This window comes from Euprymna scolopes, chromosome 20, assembly GCF_053919585.1.
Source record: "Euprymna scolopes isolate OS-2025 chromosome 20, ASM5391958v1, whole genome shotgun sequence".
In the NCBI taxonomy this organism is placed as follows: Eukaryota; Metazoa; Mollusca; class Cephalopoda; order Sepiida; family Sepiolidae; genus Euprymna; species Euprymna scolopes.
This window is the reverse complement of record NC_136501.1, coordinates 89,269,506-89,293,854: the sequence shown is the minus strand read 5'-3', so window position 1 is coordinate 89,293,854 and position 24,349 is coordinate 89,269,506. Positions and strand designations below refer to the sequence as shown.

General features: G+C 33.6%; 1 protein-coding gene and 1 non-coding gene across 3 annotated transcripts in view; one reads left to right on the top strand and one right to left on the bottom strand.

Annotated features, from left to right (window-relative positions):
* Positions 1-24,349, bottom strand: part of LOC145241643 (SEC14 domain and spectrin repeat-containing protein 1-B-like) — a 122,815-nt gene that overhangs the window by 82,769 nt on the left and 15,697 nt on the right. For both annotated transcript variants that reach the window (XM_080104770.1, XM_080104771.1), the window contains exons 3-8: positions 22,416-22,478; positions 15,221-15,335; positions 10,797-10,887; positions 7,852-7,944; positions 6,158-6,271; positions 4,528-4,705 (exon numbers count right to left, since the gene is read on the bottom strand). In XM_080104770.1, coding sequence (XP_079960896.1) covers positions 4,528-4,705; positions 6,158-6,271; positions 7,852-7,944; positions 10,797-10,887; positions 15,221-15,335; positions 22,416-22,478 — 654 coding nt within the window. The remainder of the gene's footprint in view (positions 1-4,527; positions 4,706-6,157; positions 6,272-7,851; positions 7,945-10,796; positions 10,888-15,220; positions 15,336-22,415; positions 22,479-24,349) is intronic.
* Positions 117-189, top strand: Trnar-acg (transfer RNA arginine (anticodon ACG)). Its single transcript has one exon. It is a non-coding gene; the product is annotated as a tRNA-Arg (tRNA).

Genomic DNA, 24,349 nt, shown 5'->3' with positions numbered 1-24,349 from the left:
CTAAATTATTTATTTATGTGTATGTGTACATATACCAATAAAACTTTCAAATGGATGCACCAAATTGAAAAATTCTTTTTGTCCCTGAAAGGGTAACATCTTTCGGCATGCGGACAGGACTTGTGGTGCAATGGATAACACGTCTGACTACGGATCAGAAGATTCCAGGTTCGAATCCTGGCAAGTTCGTATTAATTTTAACCATCATTTTATCCAACGTTTACTCACTATCCTTACCCTTAGTTAGGGTATTCTTTGTTTTTCAGTGATTTTGTGTTGTGCGTATGGGACTTTCCCATACTCAGAGTTCACAAGGTAAGCGTTGATGGTAAGACAATGTCGAGTGTACTCGATTTTGTGTTTGACTCGGCGTTGTGTGCCGACGCAGCATAACCGCTAGTTTAAATAAGATTCTGCTTAAAATTTGAAGTGCGTTTTATAACTGTAATTGATAAAATTATGAAACACAAAAAAGAAATTGTCTTTTCGCCCAAACATAATTTTAATATATTTAATTATGTTTCTGAAGTTTTATATTTGGATTATTTAGACTACTCTTCTCATCTTCATGAGTTTTATTTTCATATTTCAGTCAATGTAACCTCGGACCTTCTTTAAGTATATCTTGTTGAACTTGCAGAATGACCCCTGGTATAGTGGATAAGGTACTTAGTAAAATTCAGTTGTGAGTTACACTCTTCTGGAAGTTGTTTGTTCCACCCTCAGGGTGGATGACACTCAAAGTACAATTGCAAATTACTTCATACTGCGCTTCTTCACTATCAGAACAAAATTCCGAAAATCGTAAAACTGAATTTCACATGAAAACAATGGTATCTACATATTCCTCGTATTTTTAAGGAGATTATATCCAAAAATTATGAAAATCAATGAGGTAGAAAATTATTTATTAAAGAAAATAGAATTTGAAGAAAATGATCGTATTTGCTTATGTAAGACACAGGAAGGTTCGAAAGGGAGGTAATTTTCTGTTTTGATTTATTTTATAAAAACAAGATGGTTGCAATTTTTCACCGGCTAACACAATTAAAGTTGTTTTTTTTTTTAATAATTCTGTAATATTCAGGTAATTATGACTGCATAATTTGGAAGCTACCATTTTAATTTATTAGACTTAAAAAAAAAAAAAAAAAAAAAAAAAAAAATCAGTAGAAACCATTGTTTTTATCTGAAAACTATTTATCGACTATAAAATTTTGTTCTGATAGTGTAGAAGCACCCTTCATACTCATATCCAGTCATGGCTGATAGAACAAGGTCATGCTACCCCCGTGGATGTTACATTGACTGAAAGGTTGTGAGAATAACACACAAGATGAGAACAAATAATCCAAATAATATTAATAATCATTAGTTTTTATTTTTTACTTACTATTCATCATATTAAGTTTTACATGTGAATCAGGAAAGTCTGATAAGTTGCACAACAAAGTTCATTATACACAGGTTGTATCAAGAAATCTGACGAGTCACACAACGATGTTCACTATTCACATGTTGAACGCTTCTCCCCTCAGCGACTTGGTTTTATGGTGCCCAGATACACCTCAAAATTTTTCAAGAACTCTTTAAGACCGTGGACATTAAAAGACCACGGTTGCCATCCTGAATCTTTTCGTTTTTTCCTTCTCAGCCCGCATAACAGAACCAAGCACGTTTTTGCAGTGGGCCTTCTCAATTTTGCCCCCAACATGCTAGCATATACTAGACGTCTTTTAGAAATGAACTTCAAAACTAACATATCTCTGCCAGGTATTTATCCCCCTTTCAAGTCCATCCTTATCATTGCGATGATTTCTTTTGCCAATTGACTCTACTATCTCAACAGTTCTACATTTACATATCCAAGAACTATCCTCCATTCTTTCAATATGGCCCTACCCCACCAACATCTCCTTATGCTGTCCAGATTTAATCCTCATCCAAGATCATCAGATCTCTCTTTAACTATCCATGGAATATATGCCCTTAACCCATTTAATAAAATAGATAATTAATAAAGAGAAAAGTAAAACAATTTTTTAAAACCATCCTATTTTAAACAAATTATAAACATGACTATTTTTTTTTTTTTATTATTACATAAAATAGAATGCCTGTATGTTGTGGCTATACTGTTGAACACAACTTTCAAGAAACGGTTCCTTATTTACAAAATGACTTGTAATAATAAAATTTAATTAATACGATAGCGTGTCTTATTTTCTGTGTCACGCTTACATCTGGGTCATTTAATTGTTATGCATTTCCATTTTCTTGTCATAAATAATTTTACCAAGAATTCCTCATAAGTTTTGGTTTTAGTTTCAATTATAGCTGATGGCACTTAAGTCATCTATTTTTTTTTTTATAAATAATTTTATCAAGAATCCTTCATAAGTTTTGGTTTCGGTTATGGCTGAAGGAACTCAAGTTATATATATTTATTTATTTTTTTTTTTTTCATAAGTTTTTATTTCGGTTTCAATTCAAGCTAATGCACCCAAATCATATGGATATACTTTTTTTTATTTTTGAAATCACAACTTTATAACGTATAAAAATCGATAGAACATTTACTCTATAATAATATATACGAAATCTGCAAGAATTAAAATATATTTAAGCGTACTTTACGATCGGGCTTTGCGGGCGTTTGTACTAGCTTAGATAAATACTTTTGCAGTTCTAACAAAAAAAAGCTGCAATAATATCAGAGCGTCTCCATTTACACTGAACATCTACAGAATGCCTACATCAATATATCGCATATGAGTCCCCAGTGGAACTTCCACAGGTCTCGCTAGTTAAAATTATTAGGATTTCTTCAATTTCTTCACCCCACCACAAACATTTAAACATGTCTATTTTAAACTCATCATGATTTCAATTTTCATGCTTCCGTTGGAGGAAAGACAAAGAATTAAATCCTAGGTGCTCAGTTTCAATGCTGCAAGGTGGTGGAGGTTCAGTTTTGGTATGGGGCATTATTAGTACCAATGGTCCAGGGCCTATAGTTCGCTTGCAAGGTCAAATTAATTCGACTAAGTACATTAATATGTTGACGGAGTATTTTCTACCCTACTTTGGATGATAATCCCATCTTCATGCAGGATAATGCTCCCATTCACACAGCTGGCAATGTCAAGAGGTTCCTGGAAGAGCATGATATTCCATGTTTGGATTGGCCTACACAATCTCCAGACCTCAATCCAATTGAAAACGTATGGCATTACATCAAGCAACTGCTACGCAATGATAAAATTTCAACTTTGGAAGAACTTTGGACAAAAATTAATGAAAAGTGGGATGCCATTTCCCCGGACTGCAGTCTAATTCAAGGAATTCCCAAAAGATTGCAGGCTCTCAAATTGCAGAAGGGCTATGCTACTAAATATTTACTAGTTCATTGTGTTCTTGTTGTAGTTAGGTTGCATTAATGTCCTAAAGTTACTTTTAAATAACGATTTTCCATTGTGCGGACTTTCTTTTCGCCTTCTCAATTTGAAGTTATTTTTTTTAAATTGACGTGAACACTAGAATACTTCAATTAAAAGTCAAATACGAACAGGTAAAATTATAGAAGAATAAAAGGCCAATCAAATGAGGTATAGGTTGTTTAAACAGTTACATTAAATTTAGCTTGAATTTGCAGTTTTTGAAAAAATTACAAGTGCGGACTTTTGTTTTGCTGCCTGTGTATGAAGGAGTCCCCTGTGGAATTTTCACAACTCCTGCTAGTTATAAAATTATTATTTTACCTTTTTTTTACTGGGGAGGGGTAGAGAGTCACCACTTATCAAGGCCCAAATCTAACAAAGTACTCCATCTATTTGGCTCTTATACAGGTAGAGGATTGTAGCAGGAGTGAAATACTTTCTGGCAAGGTAGAATGATCCAACCATTCTACCAGCGATATTGGTAACGGATCTGATGTGAGTCTATTTTAAGTCAAGAGTGAAAGTCAGACCCAAAGCTTGTCAAGACTGGGTAATATTGCTCTAGATACAAAGCTCCCATCAATAGATTCACTGACCTTTTGTGATATTACAGTCAGCACATCAGCTGTAGATCTCACAGGACTGAAACGATATTGCTGGTCACCAAGTAGGTTGGTTTTGCTGAGATATTTGACAACTCCTCTATCACGGATTTGAGCAACTTACTCATGATACACTAACTGGTCTATACAGAGATGGAGATGATTGATCTCCAGTATTCAGAGCAGACTGTCAAAGTTTTCCAAGATGTTGGGAAGCAATTCTCTTTAAGGCAATATTTAAAGAGCTTTGCAAGAATGGGAGGTTACGTTTTTTTTTACGCATGATGCTTTGAATGATGTCATAGTTGCTTTGCTGGAATCAAAGTTCTTGATAACTCTTGCAACATCTCTAACAGATATATGGATGTTACTCAGTGTATTTTCAGTTTTAGGAGGAAAACCAAATATGGTACAAGACTGGTTTCATGGGAGAGATGATGCTTATAGGATAGAAATAAGAACTTTTTTCTAAAGTGATAACTTACCATCAACAATTACAGTTTCAGGTACGGCCATCACAGATTTATTCCAGCTATGTTTGCGTTTCATTGATGCAAATGGACTCTGAGCTCCTTCTTTGGCATACGCTCTGTTCACTTGAGCCTCAGCATTGTCCAAATGTTGAGAGGAAGTTTTTGCTTCTTTCATAAACTTTTCAAAATTCTGAAAAATTGAAAAAAAAAAAAAAACGGTTTCTCATATAAGGTATATGAATAAATTTATAGTCTTTTTGATAAAGAGAGAAAAATGAAAAAAAAAAAAATAGAAAATGAAAAAAGTTGATGAAAAAGAGGAAAATGGATTAGAAGAAAGAAAAAATAATAGTTAAGGAGAAGGAAAAATTGTATAGGGAAGAAAAAATTGGTGGAGGAAGGAAAACAATGGTGGAAGGAAAGAAGATAATGGTGAAGGGAAGGAAAAAGTGGTGGTGGGAAGGAATAAAATAGAGGAAAGAAGGAACAAATGGCGGAGGGAAGAAGGAACAAATGGCGGAGGGAAGAAGGAACAAATGGCGGAGGGAAGAAGGAACAAATGGCGGAGGGAAGAAGGAAAAAATGGCGGAGGGAAGAAGGAAAAAATGGCGGAGGGAAGAAGGAAAAAATGGCGGAGGGAAGAAGGAAAAAATGGCGGAGGGAAGAAGGAAAAAATGGCGGAGGGAAGAAGGAAAAAATGGCGGAGGGAAGAAGGAAAAAATGGTGGAGGGAAGAAGGAAAAAATGGTGGAGGGAAGGAAAAGTCAATAAATCTATAGTCAACATAGAAAAAAATGAAAATGCTGGAATAGTTTGAAATAGTATATATTTTTTTTTTTAACTATTGAACAATCTTTAAATGGTGGCGAGTAGTAATAGTATCTGTTTGTTGTTATGAGACCGTCATCCTAGGCATTACCTCTTCCTTTGGAGGAAGAAATAGTGTCATATCACAAGTCATTAATTTGTAGTCTACCGATGGAGAGAAACAAAAGGAAAATTAAGAAAAAGAACAAAAATAAAAAAAATATAAAAGAGGAAAAGTATTTATAGCAATCATGTAGTATAGTTAACACTATGAAATTAGAAATGATATATATATATATATATATATACACACACAAATAATTTATCATACACATTGAAATTTAACTTTCTACAAACTTATATACTTTAGACATTCTGATACTGTTTTCAAGTTTGATTTCAAAATTAGATTTTGTTCAATGTTATCTTTTACAACACTCTGGAAACAAAATGATGCTTTGCTTTCTGTTGGTATTTTAAAAAAAATAGTGATTTATTTTGACACTACCCTCAAGTCCGAGTAGTAAGCCTTCCGAGTAGTAACCCTAAACTTGGAGTTATTTTTTGTTACTATTTCTTCAGCCTAAGCTAAGCAACCATTTTATTTTTTAATTTAAAATGGTTGCCATTTTGTTATGTTTCGATAAGTTAACTTAACTATAAGAAATTCAGAGATAATAGATTTTACAATCAGTTTCCACACTTTAAAAGTATACAGATTGGTTAAAAATTAAATATCAATGTGTTTAAGAAAGTTTTTTGTATAATATATATACATATATATTGTTTTTTCTCTTGGCTGTTGACTCTACTGCAACCTTAGTGCATTCACTTACCATCCGATTCTGAAGCCAATGGCTGTGTTTGAAAGGCAAGAGGCCGCCAAGATTTGGAGTTAGTTGATAAGGACTGATATATGTTGGCAGATACTTAAGAGTAACATATTGCAACTGCAAAACAAAAACAGCAGGATTAACCGAGAAAATTCATATGAAAGTGTGCAAATTCTATTTGTTATTACCCAAGGATTAATTAGAAAAGTGTAAAGCTCCAACAACCAATAGAATTTGGGATGTTTCTTTTATGCAGAATTAAAGAAAAAAAATTAGATCCTGAGAAAAATGGGTTAATAAATATGCATCTGACCTATTTTGTCTTTGGAATGCAACAACTATGAAAATGAGGCTAACGGTCTGCAAAAGAATGAATACACAAATTATGAACCTTATCTCAAAGGATTAAAAAAAAAAAAAAAAAATATATATATATTATTCAGTACAGACCTAACAATGGAAGACCAAATACGAACAAAAAATTGGATTTATAAGACCATAAAAAATCCAACCTTGATCGGGTGCAATAGATAGAGGTATTGAGTCTCTACAGTTCCAGGTAAGCATTGTCTGAAGATAACAATTTCAATCCTAACCCAAGCAGGCCAGAGGATTAGTTAGCCAAAACGTGGTAAGACAACTATGGAGGTAGTAATTACTGGGAATAGAGTTACAAGACTCAGCATTCCTATCTCAGTTGGTCGAAATGTGGTAAAACAAAAAAAAAAAAACTAAGATGAGGATAACAGTTTGCAAAAAAAAATGAACACATAATTTCAAAAATTAGTATATGAATTAATATTTTCTAAGCACATATACAAAATAAATTCAATGCCTGCAAAATAGAATTTAATTTTAACAAGTGAAGCATGCATGGTCCCCCGTAAGTGCACAGTGAATGAGGCACAAAAGAAATGACTAAGTTCAGCATAGCCCCCCCCCCACTCCATTTAGCCCCAAAAATCCCCAGGGGACATCAAATCCTGGTGAAAATGAACAAACTGTGCAGTTTTAGGCCTTAACATATGTAAATTTGAGTTCTGCATCATTCCAAAAAATAACCAAGTCCATCATTTGTCGCCCCCCCCCTCCCATTTAGGCCCAAAAGTCACCAAGGCTTTAAAATATTTAAATTTGAGTTCAGCACCATACCAAACTGCTAATAAACCGACATACACAGAAAATTTTGGACAGATATGGTAAAATAGTCCTAAAAATGGAGTGTTTTTATTAGCCCTAAAAGAGTTATCACAAAGTATAGACAAACAAAATTATATAGAAATCAGTTAGTTACAACTTTTCAGAAAGTTTTATAAAAATCCAAGGTATCAATTTTTTTAATAAGCACAAAAGTGTCAATTTTTGCCATTTTTACCCAAAAGGCACCCCTAGGAGGGTAACTGGAGTTTTCCCAGAAAATCCGTTCTGTTACTTTTTTACTCATATCATGTTTAATGTTTGTGCAAAATTTCAAAAAATTCCAAGGTGAGAAAAGTGTGGACAGACGAATAGACAAGGGTGAATTTACAGGTCCACCCTCCTTTTGTCAAGAGACCAATAAATGAGTATATTTCTTAAAAAACATTTGCACTTGTTGAGTCTTTTAACAGTTAAATTTTGAATTCCAATATCATTGCTTTTTAAGCAGTGAATCTTTCTATTATTTTGACAAAATAAATATTATATATAATGCTTACCTTATCTGCAAGATCTACACTTAAACGTTTGGGTCTGTCTTCTAATGAAGTTTTCACAACCAAAATTCTCTTCAAGTTTCCTTGAAGAGATTCCTTCGAAAAAAAAAAAAAAAAAAAAAAAAATAGAATCAGAAAAAATATTGCCAAAAATGATTTTAAAGAAGTTTGTGTCAGTTACAAATATTTCCTCTGGTTGATTGTTTGGTTGTTTTTGTTTTATGCCATTTTCGGGTTATTTAATGGCAAATTCAGTAATAATGGAAAAAGGTTTTATGCTTCAAATTCTTTACATCTTCAAATATTTATTCATAATGTTTAGTTTAATTGTTTTGTAACAGAAAAATGTTTTTATTTTTGACATTGCAGAACATGATTGAGTTTTGCAAAGGGAAAGGAAAAAGCAATAACATAAATGAATGAGGTAAAATACCAGGTGGAGAAAATAGCACAATCTATCATTCTCTCGAGAGTAGATGGGACTCTCTTAAGCCGTGGTAGACACCCCATCTAGTGATGACGTCACAATAAAAAAAAAATACACTTGATAGCCTTGGTTAAGCATCAAGTATTCAGTTACTGACAAGATTTGAATTACACTACAAACTCGTGTAGTGGATTCAATCTTGGCTACGGCCGCGCTGGATGGATGCATGCATTTTTGGTCAGGATTGGTTGGTTGTTTTTGTTTTACGGCATATCAACCCTTTTCGGGTTATTTAATGCTGAATCCAAAGATTTTGAAGAAAAAATTTTTAATAGAATATATTTGTTGTTTTCAAGTCGGTTTATATTTAACCCATAGTTGGGACCCTAACAGGTACTACCACTCCGGGTCAGAGTGGACCTGGGAGTAATGGCAATTAAAGAGTGGCTCCACACTCCCCAAAGCCCGCAAGCTGAGGCCTCACCACTGGATATAGTTTAAGGTCATATCCAGGACCTTTTGCTCAGGATTGGTTGGTTGGTTTTTGTTTTACGGCATATCAACCCTTTTCGGGTTATTTAATGCCGAATCCAAAGATTTTTAAGAAAAATTTTGTTAATAGAATATATTTGTTGTTTTCACATCGGTTTCTATTCAACCCATAGTTGGGACCCTAACAGGTACTACCACTCCGGGTCAGAGTGGACCTGGGAGCAATGGTAATTAAAGGGTGGCTCCACACTCCCCAAAGCCCACAAGCTGGGGCCTCACCACTGGATATAGTTTAAGGTCATATCCAGGACCCCCATTGAGGGACTTTTACCCTCTGCTGGGGGGCAGTCGGCATATTCTAATGCCCCACCGACAGGGCCTTTTGGTCAGGAAGCCAGTATGTTCAGATAGCCTGATCTAATAGATTAACCCCTAAAAGTTTCTTGCATACAAATAAATTTATATACATACATGCAAACACAATAGCCCCAGCATAGATGTCTGAAAGTAAAACATGTCTGACAAAGGGATATTTCCCGAAATATAACAAAACGGATACTTCATCTGAGACAAGTAAGAACACAATGCATATACACTATTAAAAAGCAACATATATATATTGTATTAATAAACGTGAATCTGCATAGCTTATTCAACCATTATGTATCTTAATTGGCTTCAATTTGTGTTTGTTATACCTCTGAATCATATTGTCTTCTATAGATTTAAATTTCTGTTAAGTTTACACTAATTATACACATTAAGCACACACACATATTTCAACTATGATAGATTAGTTCTTAAATCATTGCTCTTTTATTGAGATGAAGGTCCCTTTACTTGGCTCCCAATAAAGGCAACGGTTAGATACAAGGTCGGTTTTTAAGGAAGGAAAAATCCAACTCTACAAAAGGGGCACTTTGTATTGGGACAAAAATAACTGCTTCAGTCCAGAAGGATTTCTCCTTCACTGACATGGATACTACACTTTGCAAAATGAACAGATAATTTGTAGCTTTCTTGCACAATCACGGTCCCAGTTTATCGTCTATGTTCTATTTGACAACAAGGTTGATGCTGTCTGGCTGTGCTTTTGTTCTAAGTCTAAAGCGATCATGATTGTGAAGATTAACCACAATCATTTACCACCGTAAACAGTTTTGCCTGATCGTGTCTGTCTACGTCTTCTTAGGGTGTCTGATTTTTTTTTTTTTTTGTCCAGTCTTAGGTCTCTGCAAGTGCCAATATACTCTTTGCTTCTTTTAACATGCTTTAACCAGTGAAAACTGGTTTGCCCTTATTTGGGCATCAAGTTTTGAAATAGCTAATTTCTCAAGTAGAATTTCTGACTATGTTCTGCATTTGGTCTGACTTTACGTTCCATATTCATTAGCGACGGAACAGTTCAAAAATGTTTTCCTTAATTCCGATACAATTACTGATTTTGATTCTTTTGAAATGTCTAAACATTTAGCAATAGATTTTTTTTTTTCAAATTACTCTAAAATCTATGTAATATGTGCATATATTTGTGCAAACATATAAATACATAGTAATTTATCATTTTATGCAATGGAATATTAAGTTTAAAAACGAAAACACACACACACACATATAAAAGAAAAAAACATTTTTAGTATAAGAAAATAGGCAGAACTTTTCCGATTTTTATACAGATTTGAATACCCCCTTTTTTTTTTTTTTTTTCCGATTCCCAATTTCAATTAATCATCCTAACACTAATATTCACCTAATCATTGCTCTCTCATTTTTCTGGAATTGAGCAAGTGAGGCTTGTACGAGAGCCCAATACTTACTGTCGGCATTATGCTTTTTATGCAACTATCATAGACCTTACCCCCTGGTAATAATTGTGACAAATTCTCTGAACTTTCTCTACATCTTGAATGATGGTTGAATTTAGTTTGCAGTCATCTGCAGCACATCTCCTAGGAAGCAAATTTATAAATACTCAAATTGATTAAAACAACAAAAACAAAAACTGAATGATGTAAGAAAAAAGATCAACCTTTAAGATAGCCAAAAGATATCTGAGATCCGGCCATGTATCACATCGGTTGTCTACAATCACAGTAAAACCTTGATGCCGAGATTCATCACTGGAAAAGATTAAGAATAACCTTAATAAAAACGAAATATATGAATAAAAATAGTTGAGTGTTTGATTTATAGACTTTTTTTTATCTTTATATTTTGTTAGATCATATACAAACTTGTCCTATTTACTGTTTTTGTCTCCGCCCTTTCTTTCTCCACTTTCCCTTCTATCTTCTCTATTTTTTCTTTTCTCTTTTATGCTCTTTTTTAATGATCTCAATTATTTCACGGTGGCCTATATATTTTTTTTATAAATTACCTACATATATATTACCCTTCCGATTTACCCTCATATGTTGTACCTACTTTTAATTATTTTTTACCAAATTATTCTGTCATTTTCATTTCATAGCTAAATGTCATTAAGCCAGTTTTTCTATATTTGCATAATTCTGGACTTTTTCCTCTTCTGATGAGAAGCATTTAGCTTCAAAATGTCATGGCCTAAAGAGGTTTTTTTTTCTTATATATTCCCTTAACTTTTCCTTAAGTTATATATAACTTTTATTCCTCATCTTTCATTTAATATATATATATATATATGCAGATTCCATCTTTATTATTATAGTCAATTATCTATTGATTATTATATTGTGCCCAATATATAATAGCGATTTTAAAAGTTAAAAAGATAAATAAATATGACTTGGGTGTCATTAGATAGAACCAAAACCAAAATGTTAGCTCTCCAGCAGTATTCACTACCATATGACCCAAGGACAAATGGATATCAAAATTTTAAAAATTAATGCAGTTTAACGTATAAATGTATATCTGTATACGCGTAGAGGAACACTTATAGTCGACTTATACCTGTCAAGTTTCAATCTTTCAATTTTGATCCTTTAGCAGCTATTTTTACCAGCTAAAATTCAAATCAAATTTGTTCCACAGGTGTGAATTCACTATATATCAAGTTTCAAATCTGTAAACCAAAACTTGACAAAGTAGTTTGATAGAGACCGTTTTGACAACAAACACAGACAAGGTCATTTTATATATATGATATAGATATATATAATTCAATAAGCATATGACACATTGATATTTGATTTAGACTAGCGGTTTCTTCCTACTTATCTTTATAGCATATTATTTATAGTAAAAAAAAAAAAAAAAAATTCGCCTCAGTTTATTTCAGAAAATACTCATTTCAGCATGGAAGATTTTGTTATTTTTAGACTGGGTGAATTTTAGTTTATACTTTAAAAGCCTCCATTATTAAAATGAATTACTACATTGTTATATTTGCTTTAAATATGTACTAAACTAATTTATTGAAATTTTATTATGTACAAATCATATTAGACCTTTCGATGTTTTGTCAATGAATGCTGCTCTTATAGAAAACACAGTAGTTGCAAATTACTAATGGGTTTGTTTTACAATAGACAGACGTATGAAAAAGTAGTCAACAAATATATAACAAATAATAAAAGGCAACATACTCTTCTACCTAGTTGGATAAGTCTTTTGCATTTTTACTTTTATTTATGTTTATTCAGTTCAGAAAACAAATAGTGTTGAGCATTATGTAAGAACAAGAAAATAATGGCTGGGATGTCACTCTTACGTCTTTGAGGTTTTGATAATGGCTTAAAAATTAAAGATAAAACAAAATACTAGTAGAAACTCATCCAATAAATTTGGAATAGATTTCCGAGTTTGATAGAAACATTCCTGTTATTATTTTCTACTGAATGCAAATATTTTTCTGCTTGGGAAATAAAAACATTTTTTGATCACAAAATTCTGTTTGATGCAAGCAGCTTTTTTTTTTTTTTTTTTTAATTACAGGCATTCATTATTTCTCATCTACTTACCATTTCTAAACGTTTTCCGCTTCTTTATTTAAACTGAATAAAAACCTTTCTTTAATATTAATACAATAAATCCGTTTTTCACTTACTTTCAATCTCAGACGACAAATACTTATCTGCTTTGCAATAGCAACAATACAAAGGATGCAAACAACCTAATACAAGATATAGCTTTCTTCTATTTTCAGTTTCTTTAAAATTAACAACGGAAATAGTAAACGCACTTTTATTTTCCATGTAAACACTTATCTGCTTAAACTTATTAAAGATTTAACAATGCATATGGGAGGGAAAAAAAAATACAATTTTCTTATGTCATGGAAGACTTATACTATATATCTGGTTATCTATTTTACTTGTTTCTTCCTTGCATGACAATAATATCAACAGTTGGAGTGTCTGTTTTGTTTAGATCTGTTTGGCACCTATGTTTTTGTACTGTCTCTGGGATTGACAATCCAGACTTTATATTTTATTGATCAACGACAAAGATAAAACTGAAAAGGAATAAAAACATCGTTTTGGAAATATGTAAATTCAAAATGAATACAAAGCAGAAATGAGGAGTTTATAACTTAAGAGAGTTGTAGATTTAAAAAACTTACAGAATAGAAAGAGTATTATGCATAAAAATATTGCTAGTTAATAAAAAATACAAATTATGCTAACAGCTGAATTACATGAGGTTGCATAGAGGTTTCATATGTGTTGAGAAAGTAAAAAGAAATGATACTAAAAAATAATGCTTGCATTATTCAGTTCTATCCTAAGAAAGGCAATCATTCTTACCAATGATTCTCAAAAAATGTTGAAATATTTAAAGGGATAAAAGGACTATGCCATAGAGCTGTAAGCAAGGCAGCTAAAAATGGGTACTGGAAACTTGAGCCAGTGAACAAGTCTGAAGGAACCCTTTAAGAAAAAAAGGATCCATAAAGGGAGATAAGTACTATGGAATCTATTTGACACCAAACAATTTTTTTTTCCAGTTTCATTGTTGAGAATTACAGGCTATCAAGTGGTGCCTGCCATGTTGAAACTGATTTATGATTTTTCTTCCCATCATTTTTTCTCCACCCATGTTTTACTCTATTTTAGTACTAAACAAAAATGGTTAAAAAGTATCCGCAGCAATTCAAAAATGCATAACAATAATAATCTGGAAAAATGCAGAGAGCACCGATATCTTGGAGGAGGCTTAATGAGACCCAAGTTCTAGTGAAGTCTAATATTCATTGCCAGTGAAAAATCAATGGTAAGTGGTTGTTGCAATAATGCAAAATCGTTTACAAAGGTTATCGAAAGAGGTGAAGAGTATTGAGAACCTGGGGAGACTTGGTGTCACCCAGACTACAAAGAATACCACGGATTATCATCAGCAAGTAATAATGATGACCTGTGTTAGAACTCCTAGGGAGTATAAATAATAATATGCTCTATATTAAAAGAACAATGAGTTTTTAGTTGTATATAAATAAATAAATGTACTTTTATCTTGTCATACAAAATTTAGCGAATATAACATCCATTTTGTAGAGAGGGAAGCAAGAAATCAAACAGCAAATCACACAACCACCTCAGATTTACTCTGCTGCCTGAAAGAAATTCAGAAAGAAATCGGTGCATCTGCGGTTTCTTGGGCTCGTTCAGCAGCTGATGGAAATAACTGAAAAAGGTCAGCTGAGCGTTCCTCAACTTTTAACAAACACACGATCCGTTTTTCGCGAATACGAATCTATGAAGGCTACTTTCTTATAACTTAGAAGAAATAAAAAATTAATTTTAATCACGCAGGTTAGGGTTCGGGGTTGGGTTAGATACATTTTTGTAATTTTATTTATTGTATTTCCATGTTTTTCTTGTTTATCATTATAATTTTCTCATAGTGGTTTAACATTTTGTGAATGATCGCTTCCAGTTATTTCCGTCAGCAGCCAAGCATACCCGAGAAACAGGTGGAACCACAGGTTGGTACATGCAGAAGTACCAAGAAATCCTCCATTCTATAATAAGAAGTCAATGGTGGGTGGTTTTTTTTCTTCAGACAATCCTCATGTGGATATGTAGGTATTGAGTCTCTACAGTTTCTGGTGAACATTGTCTGAAGATAGCGGTTTCAATCCTACCCAAAGCAGGCCAGAGGATTATTTGGCCAAAACGTGGTGAGACGAACAACAACTATGGGAGGCAATAATTACTGAGGATACAGTTAAGAGACTTAGCATTTCTATCCAGTTGCAGTTAAACACCTGAAGAAGGCCAGAGGATTAGTTGGCCAAAACGTGGTGAAACAACAACAACAACTATGAAAATGAGGACAACAGGCCGCAAATAAATAAATAAATAGGAAAAATCTTTGTTTTTGTTTTTGATTTTACAGTTTTACAATTAGAAAGAAAAAAAAAACAAGGTATTGTGCATTTAAGTCATAAGGCCAATACCTTCGGACAGCTTGATCTAGTAGCACCAGGGATGGAAAGTGTACACTAGTCAAAATAATAATTAAATGTTTTACCTTGGAATGTGGGACAAATACTGAACACAATCATAGATGTCATTCTGCGTGAAAGACACAGGCCCATCATGCATGGGCAAAGTTAATATTGGGCCACCTTCTTTATCTCGGCCACCTAAAAATGGAAATAGATTAACATTTTTTAACTAGAAAAATACAAACATTTTATCCAACATGAATATAAAATTTTATAAGTATTAAAAATTTTTAAATTAATCTGTACAATTGTCAAATGGCAATGTAGACTTGTGATACTATCTCTCCCTCCAAGTGTTAGGAAGAGATTAAGAAAAAAAATATATAATAAAGGTATAGGTGTAGAAAGACAATGAGGAAGAAGTGGCTTATAAACACAATGGCATCTGAAATAGGAGTGTTAATCAAGGTGTGGCAGTAACAAAAAGACGACATAGAGGCCAACATATTTAGAGTTAGGTTATAGAGTAGCAGTGAGTTTTTCAGCAGTTTACAACAGTTAGAGACAATTTATGGACAGTCTTGAGTTTGTGACAGTCAAGGACAGTTTCCAATTTGGGTCAGTCAAAGACAGGTTATGGCTCTGAGCAGATGGGGAAATGAATTGATCAACTGACTGATGGACATGGCCTCGACAGATAACAGATGTGGACGTTAGGTCATAGAGGGTCAATGGGGTCACACACGGACCGGAGCCCAGCTAATAATTATAAAAGGTGTTAGATTTTGTTTTCTTTTGTTTCTTTTGCATTTTTAAAATTCTTTATTCTTGCCCAAGACACACTGTATGAAATAATGCAGTATCCTAATGATCCTGGGGGGGGGGGGGAGTTAAGGAACCGTCTCTTGGATGTATTGTATGGTCAGTCTAGTTTAGATATGAAGTTTTGGATGATTCAAACTTTAGATTATTCGGACATTTTAATCACCAATCTTCTTCTGGTGCATCTCGTTGAACTCTGAAAATCTGCATGAAATTTCTAACAGAACACTATCAGTAGTTTGTTTCTGTTCTGTCAGCCATGACAGAAGTCTTAAGCAATTCATAGCTTGCAAAACGATAGCAAGCTACCTTTGTAGTTTAAATATTCTGCACAGATTCTTAAATTCAACTTAATGTCTCACCTGAAGAAAGTCGGACGTTACATCAGCCGAAACGTTGTGAGAATGAGACCAAAGATGAAAACACTAATCAGAATAATCTAAACAATATAAATTGCTAGCAGGCCACCCAGTGTTGCCTGGTTGTAAAATACACACAAATATTATAGTTTAATTAATGCAGAATTTTTATTTATCATAAACCGAAGTATCGTAGGTATTAAACATAACGTTAGATTCCTTTAAAAAAAATGAACGAAAGCAAAAAGAAACTGAAACACGTGCATGCGAGTTTTTTTAACAGTTCACTTCCTGTAAATAATAAAAAAAAACTACTCGAGCTTAGATTGAAACTAAAACCTAAAGACAGTGAGTCAAGTATGATAACCATTCGGCCAGCATGACACACTATTTAAATCTCATCTTTCATGTTATTCTCACGACAACGGCATGGACCTATGGTTTAATGGATAAAGTGCTAAGTAACAATCAGTTCTAAATTAGCCTTCTGAAGATTGAGGGTTCAACCCTCAGTACAGAGAATAATAAGAGTATAATTAAGAATTACTTAACGTTTCTATCTGGTTGTGGTTGACCGAACAAGAATAATCCACCCCATAGATTAAACAAAGAGTTCAGTTTTAAATTTTTAGATAAGGATTAATAATTCGGATTACTGTTCTCTTCTAGGATGTTATTCTCACAATGGTTCAGCCGATGTAACCTCAGACTTACTACAGGGTGAACTCTAGAAATCTATACAGACGTGCAAACTGAACTTTTTATTCAATCTATTAGGGTAGCTTGTTCTTGTTCTGTCAGACATGATATGAAGAAGAGCAGAGGTTATATTGTCCAAAAAGTTGTGAAGATAATATACAAGACGAGTTGTAGTTTTCTGAATAAGCCAAATAAAACAGCATTAAATTAAATTGAAAGAAAAAGAAAAGATTGTTTTTTTTTTACAAAGGAGTCACCACTTATCAAAGCCCAGAGGGCACTCGAGGATAAGGGTTAATAAGTGTACAGTGGTTGATGGGACAATGCCATAATAATCGTTAGTAGTGGAAATTTGGTAAATTGGATTACTTAAGGAGAACGACTCATCAAAAAATCATTTACGTTGGATTTGAAGACGACCATATTATAGTCAGCTGGAAAGCAAGCAAATGGAAGAGAGTTCTGCAGGTGTGCAGTTCTAAGAAAGAAACTTTGTAATGAAATCTATGATTAGATTTAGGGGGAAATTATTGATAGTGTCTTCAGCTAGACGAGTGTTTTGTGTGAAAGTTTGGCGAGGGGGGGGGGACCATAAACTGGAGCTCAGATGAGCACTTGCCATGAAAATAACGATAAAGCAGAGACAGGCTTGCAATGTCTCTTCTGTGAGAAAGAGATTGCAGGGAAGAGAAAAGGCAGGATAAGGTCTTTCCAGCAGTTCCTACCCAAATGTGGCAACAGTACTCCATCCTTGGATGTACCTGACTCTTATATAATTAGAGAATTGCATCAACAGTGAGATATCTACTGGATCGATAGAAGGATCCCACCATTTTTCCAGCGACCTTGACAACAGATTTGATGTACATGTTCCATTTCATATCAGGAGCTTGTCAAAACATGGAGCCTCCCCAAGATGAGAGCCATTCATTTCACTTGATGCCAGATGTTGATAATGTAAAGACACAAGCTTAGTTTTAGATGCATTAAAAGTAACCAGCCACCTCTTTCCTCATTGTACCACATGCTCAAGATCAGAGGAGAGAGAATCAGAGAGAACTTGGTCTTTTAAAGTCTTTGATGTGCAACCATAAATTATAGTGTCATCAGCATAAATGTCTACAAATGATCTAAGGATATGATTTGGAAGATCATTAATGTAGATCAGGAAGAGAGTTGGGCCCAGGATGGACCCCTGAGGGACTCCCGCATTAATACTAAGAGCTTCTGATTTCTGCCCATCAACCACTTCTCTTATGAACCTATCAGAGAGAAATGGTTTAATAATTGAGAAGACATTTCCAACTATACCGTAACTGGAGATCTGGTGAAGTAGACCTTTATGCCATACCTTATCAAAGGCCTTTGATATGCCAAGAGAAACTGCCCTAGAAAGGAAGCCTCCGTCAAGAGATTCGCTAAACCTAGGAGATATAACCGTAAGCATATCTGCTGTAGATCTAGCAGGACGGAAACCATATTGTATGTCACTAAGAAGGTTATTTTTACTATGGGAGTTTGGTATACAAACAACTTATACAATTATACAAATCCCTTTTCATATAGGGTTGACCATGGCTAATGCGCCCTTAGTCTTTCTGCGTTGGCTGGAACAGCTCTGTTTAGGCTAAAAAGACTAATGTGGGAAAGGCAGTCTGTTGCAAAGATTAAAAACATGTGTTCCTTTTTGTATGCATGATTCTCTGCAGCAACATTCATCAAGTTCATCTCTTCTATTTTCAGATGTTGGTGAAGGGCTACTTTCCATCTTGAACAGTCATCTGTAGTGCTCGATCATCTTTATGTAGATCACAACATCTTTATATCAGAGTTGGGGACAGCCGGTGGGCCACTTCCCAAATACTAGCTCTTCATACAGGATGCCTATTGGAATGCGCCCATCCTCCGAATGGTAGACATGGCCCAATCAGGATAGTTTGGGTTGCCTGAAGAGAGCGAACATACTAGGAAGGCTTGTGCAGGATAGCATCTTTGTGTTGGACACATGCAGGCCAGGAAAATATGAAAAATATTCAATAAAATTAGTAAATTTGTTTTCACCAAACTTGGATTAATTAGGAGTTCAGTTTTTTTTGTTTTTTTTATAAATCACTCCAGATAAGGTATGAAGCTACTTGATGTAAGAAGCTATATAAAAAAAATATTACTTCCAAATTAATAATTAGCCAACAATGTGTTAGATGGGTAGATTCAGAAAGCAGCAATTCTTTCCCCTTTGTCTGAAATATTACTCAAAAATGTGAAGACTATAGAACAAAATAAGAAAAGTGAAAGTTATGAGGCTGCCAAAAGTAAACCCAGGGTTCAATTTCTTCAAACTAGTAACAACTATAAGCCACGTTTTAAAACATTGTCATTAAATCAATATCACTGTCAATCATTTAAACCTTGTCAGCCCAACATTCTCAGATAACATGAATTGGAATAAATACATAGAAGATTCTGCCAAGTCTGTTGCAAATCAGGTAGGCTCCTTCAATCAGGTTAGAAAACTTCTCACACCTGCTAATATCCTATATCTTGATATTTTTCTATCGTTATTTTCATGGCAATATCCTATATCTTGATATTTTTCTATCGTTATTTTCATGGCAATATCCTATATCTTGATATTTTTCTATCGTTATTTTCATGGCAATATCCTATATCTTGATATTTTTCTATCGTTATTTTCATGGCAATATCCTATATCTTGATATTTTTCTATCGTTATTTTCATGGCAATATCCTATATCTTGATATTTTTCTATCGTTATTTTCATGGCAATATCCTATATCTTGATATTTTTCTATCGTTATTTTCATGGCAATATCCTATATCTTGATATTTTTCTATCGTTATTTTCATGGCAATATCCTATATCTTGATATTTTTCTATCGTTATTTTCATGGCAATATCCTATATCTTGATATTTTTCTATCGTTATTTTCATGGCAATATCCTATATCTTGATATTTTTCTATCGTTATTTTCATGGCAATATCCTATATCTTGATATTTTTCTATCATTATTTTCATGGCAAGTGCTCGACTGAACTCCAGTCTATGGTCTCTCCTTGCCAACCTTTCATAAAAACATTTGGCTAGCTACAATCACTATAAACGATTTCCCCCACTTTCTATCTGTGCCTAAATCTAAATACAAATTCCATGAACAAAGCTTCTTTCCCAGAAATGCCCGCCTATGGAACACTATTCTGCTGTCCTGCTTCCCATTTGAATACAACATGGTAGCCTTCAAGTCCAATGTAAACAAGTTCTTGTTGAGCCATCCCCATAAATAATCAAATTCTACCCAATTTACACCAGTAACAATAACTACACTACCACCTTACATTCATTAACCATTATCCTTGAGTGACTTTCAGGCCTTGATAAGTGATGACTCCCAAGTAAAAAAAAAAAGATTGAATTTGTTTTATTTGGACTGTTCTCATCTTTCATGTTCCCACAACATCTGCATGGACCCATGGTTCAATGGATAAAGTGCTAAGTACAATCAGTTCCAAATTAGTTTTCTGAAGAAAATGCCATCATTTACCCGTGCAAGGAATATTCCTGCAACATTTACGCACTAAACCCTAGTCTCTCGGACAGGGTGCATAAAAGAATTTCTAACCTTAACCCTCCACTGTCTGACACACTAACCTGTCGCATCCCTGTGCTTGTCTTACAAGTATTTCCACAAAATGTGCTCCAACAAACTTTCTACACTTGTACATCATCAAGTAAACACAAGCAACAAAATCACACCCCTTCTCTCTAAAGATTAGTAAATGCTGGAAGATTTTCTACTCTAATAGCTTATTCCTCAGAGCGCTTACTTTCGGAATTCCTTCCCTGTTCCCATCTTTCTCCTATCCACGTGCAAAAATTTAAATGTAATGTGAACAAATATCTACCCAACTCCTTACTAAGTTTCTCAGATATAAATTTAACCCCTATCACAGTATCTCCTTACTTTTCAATGGCAACATGCCTTGAATAAAAGTAAAATAAAATAAAAATAAAATAAGTGCAGTTGTGGATATTTTTTTAAACATTTTTGTCAATTTGATGGGTGAATCTTCGGAATTCTTTCTTCAGCAAAAATTGCAAAACCAAAGATCTCTTGTACTTTTGCAATATATTCTGTAAACTTGGCACTATCTTCAAGACATTTACTTTAATCTTTGAAATGTAAAAAGTTGGCTCAAAATTCTTCGTTTCCAACCGAGAGATAAGCAGATTTAACATAACTTTGAATGAACTGATAGCAATTTACTAAGCTCGGAAACAATTTGTCCTTGCTGTGCAATTTCAGATTTAGGTCAAAGAGATAGTAACATTGATGAGAAACGCTAAATTAAACTTGTTTTTATCACACAAAATATTCTTTTTTTTTTCAGCTAATCTTTTTTGTCTAGAAAATCATATACAATGTAATTGTTACGGCTAAACTTTATCATAGCATAGTCTGCAAAAAAAAAAAAAAAAATTTCTTCATTATGTTTTCTCCCTTATTTTCCATCTCTGCTCTAACCAAGTCTGTCGACCTCTTCCACAAATCCTAAAACTCCATCATGAAAAGTCTCCAGAAAAAAATACACGATTAAACCCAGACCCCCAACTTCTAATGTAGACCTCCACTATGTTCCAACCTTCCAGAGATTGAAATCCAATTACAGGAGACCAAATCAAACCTATTCTTCCTAAATGAAACTGGCATTAGACAGACTATTTTCTTAGATAACATCGTATTTAAAGGATATTCTAATTTAACATCCAAATCTGACCCCCAAGATTGCTATGGGCATAGAATATGTGCCTATATTAGAGATGACTTCCCATGTGGTAGGGACATCTCCAGAGAATACCCTAAATTGCTCTATATATGCTGTCGGATTACATTTGCTCAAACCACTGCATTTATATTTGCCCTCTATCACCTCCATAATAGCGGAGTTACTATATTTAAGAGCATATCTGAGAAAATTGACCACATCCTGTCCGTGCCTTCTTTCGGCTAACATTCATGTCTGTGGAGGATTCAATATTCACAATGTGGAATGGTTAACCCACTCAAACAAGACAGATGATGAGGGAAGGTTCTGTCATGATTTTTCCATTGTTTATAACCTAACTCAAATTGTTCACGAACCCATCTGTGTGCCCGACAGTGCAGTGTGATAGTTAGTTTTCTAAAATAGGCACGTCTGCATATAAAAAAGAACTTTAAACTGAATTAATTATTGCTCTATAGTTTAACAATATCTACTGTTTATTAGCATAAATAGCAAAGTAATATTTTCTGATAGGAGGTATAAATTAAAAAAAAAAAATGTTTTGTTTTCACTAAACACTTTCAATATGAATATATTAGTATTCTTACTCACCTGTCAAATATACAATTTCCTTTTGAAGGAGCTCAACAATATGTGCAGCTTCAATTCCTTGACCTATATGAAATAAAAAATAATTTAAAAAAAGTTTTTTATCTCCCTTCTATCGTGGGAACATGTGATAAAGTCAAGAAAGTAGAATTTCAAAAACCAGTGCCCTAGAGGAAAAACAATGACAAAAAAAAAAAAAAAAAATGTGTCAGCATTCCCCATTAGGGACGATTCAAATGATTAGCAATAGACTAACTCGATCTCAAAGAATTGCACAGGACCATACTTCAGACAAACAGTGAAAAATCCTCTTCAAAAATTTTTTCAACCAAATCATAAATCTACCAACGGACATGATTGTTACCTCCCTACCATGGTAGGAAAATGTGACACAAGGTCGGTATCTGAAACCAGCACCCTAGAGGAAGATCACTTGGGCTGAACAAAAAATTGTCTCATCAGCATTTCCTGATTAGCGATAAACCTCTTAAAAAAAAAAATACAAAAATGCAAAGCCTGGGAATGTGGACCACCGAGAATTACACAGGACCATACTTCATATTAACAGAAAATAAGCCATCCTCAAAAATAGCTTAGACTCTACCAGTCTGATTTAGGTATGAATCAAGCCCCCAAAGAGGGAGTTAAAAATAGTTATATTGTCATTTAAAGTGTGGTATTGTTAGGCCTTCAACCTAAAATAATATAGAAAGCCGAGTTATCTACCTTGGATCGCATGAACGAACAGAGTTATTTGCCCTTAGAGATGAGGTCAGCCATGATAGTTCACTTGTAAATAAAAGTGCCTGGAAGTTCATCAAATAATCATTGTGCATCCATTAGCTTCTAAATCATTATCCAACTTGTAAATTATTTAATAAATTTGTTGGGTACTTCATCTATTCATCATTTTTGGTTTATTATTAGAAGCAATAGCAGTGGTTATCATTAGGTATAACAATTTAATAAAACTGCATCCAATTGATCTTGAACTATGTCCATTTGATCTTGAACTATGTCCATTTGATCTTGAACTATGTCCATTTGATCTTGAACTATGTCCATTTGATCTTGAACTATGTCCATTTGATCTTGAAAAGTATAAAAAGAAAAAAATACCCAAAGAAAAAAAAAAAGGAGTAAATTCATTAAATTTACACAAACAAACAAAAATATATTCATTAAAACAGTTATTTACTTACTTTTCCATGTAGAGCAGGGGTGGGTGATGTAATATAATAGTTTTTATTTGTTTACATTTTAGATGTGGGGGTTGGTTCATACACTCTTTTAGATATCCTTATGAGCTTGTACATCAAGATAATTTCATCCCAATATTTTTACACATTTTTTGCAGCTTCAATTTCCTCATATTTTCACACTACTAATAACAAAACAAATGCATTCACACTAAACTAGAAAAATACAAATTCCCTGAACAGAGGGATATTACAGTTTTGCACCACTTTTATGCCTCCTTACAAAGATTAAAATCAAAATACAATAATACTAAACCTTATATCTAGAATGTTTATTCTAATCTTAATAAATATCTATTACATGATTTTGATCCTAGAGAATCAATCAACTTAAAAATTTAGGGGTCTTAATAAAAAATTGAAATTCAGGGGATCTTGCTTAATGGCTGTCTAATGACTATGGACAGAATTATTAGGTCTCTAAAATAATCTGAAGAAACTGAAATCTAGGGAAAATTTATTGCTATTATTAATTGATGTCTGTTAAAATTTTACAAGACAAGAATTATCTGAATTTTCATGGAAGGGCTTCAACCCTCTCTTTGTCCCATTTGCATGAAACTGAATTGCTTGAATTTACATTTTTTCTTAAGATCACTGAAGTCTTAGATTTAAGACTTTTCCTAGAATCTAAATCATATAATGGACTTTGATCAGAAGTAGAATAAGTATTCTAGA